Source organism: Cyprinodon variegatus, unplaced genomic scaffold (genome assembly GCF_000732505.1).
Source record: "Cyprinodon variegatus isolate N-32 unplaced genomic scaffold, C_variegatus-1.0 Scaffold435, whole genome shotgun sequence".
In the NCBI taxonomy this organism is placed as follows: domain Eukaryota; kingdom Metazoa; phylum Chordata; class Actinopteri; order Cyprinodontiformes; family Cyprinodontidae; genus Cyprinodon; species Cyprinodon variegatus.
This window is the reverse complement of record NW_015150888.1, coordinates 340,897-344,514: the sequence shown is the minus strand read 5'-3', so window position 1 is coordinate 344,514 and position 3,618 is coordinate 340,897. Positions and strand designations below refer to the sequence as shown.

Here is a 3,618-nt window from a genome sequence, read left to right as displayed (position 1 = left end):
TTTCTTATAGTAGCTTTGCCTCGTCTGCTCCTGTTTGGCTGTGACTCCATCCTGGAGAGAAATATCAGCTGTGCTGCTGCCATTAACACCCGTGGAGCTGGCTTACAGCTTCCTTTTCTATCTGCTTCTTTTTCTTCTTTTTTATACAGTATTTTCTTGTCTGTATCTGACTCCTTGAGCCCCAGTCGGCCTCGGCAGGTTCTGTCGGAGGTTTCTTCCTGTTAAAAGGGAGTTTTTCCTCTCCACTGTCGCTACAAGCATGCTTAGTGTGAGGGATTGCATCCGAGTCAATGAAATCAACTGGTTTTCATTAGATAGAAAACTTTGAATAAAGGATGTGGTTAAACTGTGTTGTGGATTGGAGCTATAGAAATAAACTGAATTGAATAAAGTTTTTTATTTAGTTATTAAAAAGTGTTTTTTCATCATTAGTAGACTATCATCAATGATTTGCACATAAAAAGTAAGCCCTGTGATAGGTAAAATTATATTTTATTTCTCTTTGGGATTTGTAAGTATTTTTGAATGAAATTTAACTTGTATTATGAAACTCAGAGGTTTCAAAAGTATTTGCGTTTATTACTCAGGTAGAAGTATACATCATACTGTTTAAAAACACTTTTGTAGAAATCAGAGTCTCAACCTAAGCTTTTTACCGAAGTAAACCTTTAAAACTCCTTAAAGTAAAAGTAATTCTGGATAATAATATCCTAATACTTAATTTTCTTAGTTTTATAATGGCAAAGGTGTCAAATTCAACTTTAAATCCTTAAAAAACTATTTATTTCAGTACGTAGAAAACAACAAGTTGGTGCAGTACAGAGTCTAACCACAAAGAAATTAACTGGATGAAACAAGTTGTTTGATGGCTTTTATTTTTATAACAGCTGATAACAAAAATGAGTTTAAATGAAACAAAACTAATGAATCCATTGTAAAAGTTAAAGAGTAGAAAGTAGAGATAATTGCAAAAAAATGTAAGGAGCAGAGGTAAAAATTGTCTAAAAAATAATTACTCCAATAAAGTATAAATAGCCAAAATTTCTACTTAAGGTAACGAAGTATTTGTACTTTGTTACTTGACACCTCTGCTTAAACTTGTATAATATAATGATTTATAATAATATAGTTTGTAGTAAAAAAAAATATCTAATGGAAAAAGATGGTGTCTATCTAGTCTGACTGAATTTGAGCTTTTTAAAGAATGTATATAATGTATGTGAAACAAAAATCCAAAAGATTTATATGACTATGAATGCTTCTGCATGAAACTAAATTCATAAAAGAGTAGCCAATTGGGAAACAGCTAGCAGTTTGGAATTTTAGAAAGGATAAGATAAACAATAAAACAATTTAAATGTATTTAAAGAAAATAAAAATGATGTTTCCACACAAAAAAGATTTAGTTCTATAAGGATTCACAAAAACAAAACCAAATTACTCGTCCTTATCCATCTATGTGTAGAGCAATCAAATATTTTTATTGAATACATCCCAACGACTCAAGTAAATCTGTTTTTATTTTCTTTATTTATGCCGTCATCATCTTGTCGAAGAATTTGTCATCAGTACATCTCAAACATCGGAAATAGTGCACATACATCTACAGTTCTTTAAATACACTTACACAAGCAAAGAAGGAAAGGGGGAGAGGAAGCATTGGGTAACACTGGCTGAGGGACGAGGAGGGGGCTTCTGACAAAAAGGGTTTCATAAAGGTAACGTAAAATATGCTAGAAGAGCTTAATTTTAATTAAAAAACAACAAAAAAACTCTAACTTCCATTCCTTTGAATTTCAGCTTCCAGCAACAATCGACACAGAAGTTATCCTCCCCCCCCATTAGGAATGTTTTCATATAAAGCTTCATACTTCACACTTAACTTCAACAAACTGGGTTTTTTTTTACCCATCCAAACACGTTGTACCACCCAGTCTATTAGAAAAATAACCAAAAAAAGATTGCAAGGTTTCATCAGGCCTCGCTTTGATTTCATCCGGGCCATTTTACTCTCACACTGAAACGTTTTAAGATATTAGCAAATAGCTCTAACTCAATCATCTTTTTATTTTTTTTTGCCATGCCAGCACAACAGTATTATGAGATCTTGAAAAACTACAGCGCAAATATAAAAATGAACGTAAACAGGCAGCTTTTAAGGAAAAAAAAAAAAAAAAACTACCAGAAAGCTAGCCGTTCATTGCTCAACATTTTACACAACGGCCGTGGTTATAAAGGCCGATAAGACAGAGCAGCCACGGGGGGGGGGAGTACAAAACTTTAACACTACAGTAACATTTACGTAAAAAAGTAAACGCAGCAGAAAAGAAAACATTAAAATCCCGACATACGGACAAACGTACGGACAAACCGATGTCACGTTTCAGCAGACATGCCCATTTGTCAGCCATTCTTTTGCGTTTTTCCCTCAAGTTTCACACACATCTGTATCCTTTAAGACAACGTTAATCAAAGATGGGGGATCAGGAGTCAAGAAGTTACAGTATCTCTATGCCCCGCCACTAAAGTAGTTCAGCAGTGGGTCAGAACAAATACATGACATAGAGATTACTTCTTGACTCCAGATGCCCCTTCTCTTTACAATGATCTAGTAGCATTAAATCGCATTCAGTACCGTATAAATTCAGGAGTTGTGGTCTTCCAAACTCATCATACAATCGTAAAAACCGCTTTCGAAACAATCGCAGCCACTTCGGCCAATCAAATCCGAAACAGAAACGTCTATATCTGTGTGGTGGAATGAACCGAGAGGTTTCCCTTTTTTTTATTTTTTTTTAAAGACCAGAGAATTCAGTCTTTAAAATCTGAACGGATGAACAACACAGCCGATTAGTTACATCTGCTGAGGTTATGTGCATTGGGGTCATGTTGCGTGGAATGAGCCAAACTGGATGTTGGGGGAGGGCGACAACGGTGAGCAGGAGGGACTAATTGCGCAGATTTGTTCTGAGGGACGTCCAAAAAGCTCATAAACCCTGTTTGGCTAGGGCGGCGGTGACGTCCTGTGCCAGCGTGGAGAGCTGGGGCGACTCCATTATGTTGATGCTGCCGCTGGAGGACAGGCGAGGGGAGGTGCCTCCCGTCTCAATCCCGGGGGAGTGGGTGACGATGATTTCTGCGCCATGGTCCACGCGAGCTTTGGCGGTTTCCCGGAAGTTAAGTTTGTGGCTTTCGATCTGTTGGGTCAAAAGGAAAAATGCGTCATTTCATCCGTCTACCTTTAACATATCAGCTGTCCTCTTCCTGAAGTTCTTCAATCTTTACCTCCTTCCTACAAGAGAGTAGGGAAGTACCTTTCATCACCTTCTCCATGTCATTTATCCCTCAACCAAAACTGACTCATTTATAATCTTTACTACTTCTTTTTCCCTCATAATTTATCTCATACCTTCTTCTTTCCTTTCTTATCTCTCTATCACGTCTGCTTCATTCATTCCTCAGTTCCTCATCCTTAGCCTTCATCCCTCTTTACTTCCTGATGTATTCCTTATCCTATTCAAAACAAATACGTCAAAAAGTCGTGGAACGCATCATTGCGTTCGAATAGTTGTGTGTACTGAAGACAGAAGCACGTTGAAAGCTTTTTTGACACTTGAT

At 36.9% G+C, this 3,618-nt stretch overlaps 1 protein-coding gene across 4 annotated transcripts in view; it reads right to left on the bottom strand.

Moving 5' to 3' along the window:
- Window positions 1-2,069: 2,069 nt before the first annotated feature.
- Window positions 2,070-3,618, bottom strand: part of LOC107093615 (microtubule-associated protein 2-like) — an 85,452-nt gene continuing 83,903 nt past the window's right edge. For all 4 annotated transcript variants that reach the window (XM_015388795.1, XM_015388792.1, XM_015388794.1 and 1 more), the window contains one exon: window positions 2,070-3,197. In XM_015388795.1, the coding sequence (XP_015244281.1) occupies window positions 2,988-3,197 (210 nt within the window). In that variant the 3' untranslated portion in view covers window positions 2,070-2,987. The remainder of the gene's footprint in view (window positions 3,198-3,618) is intronic.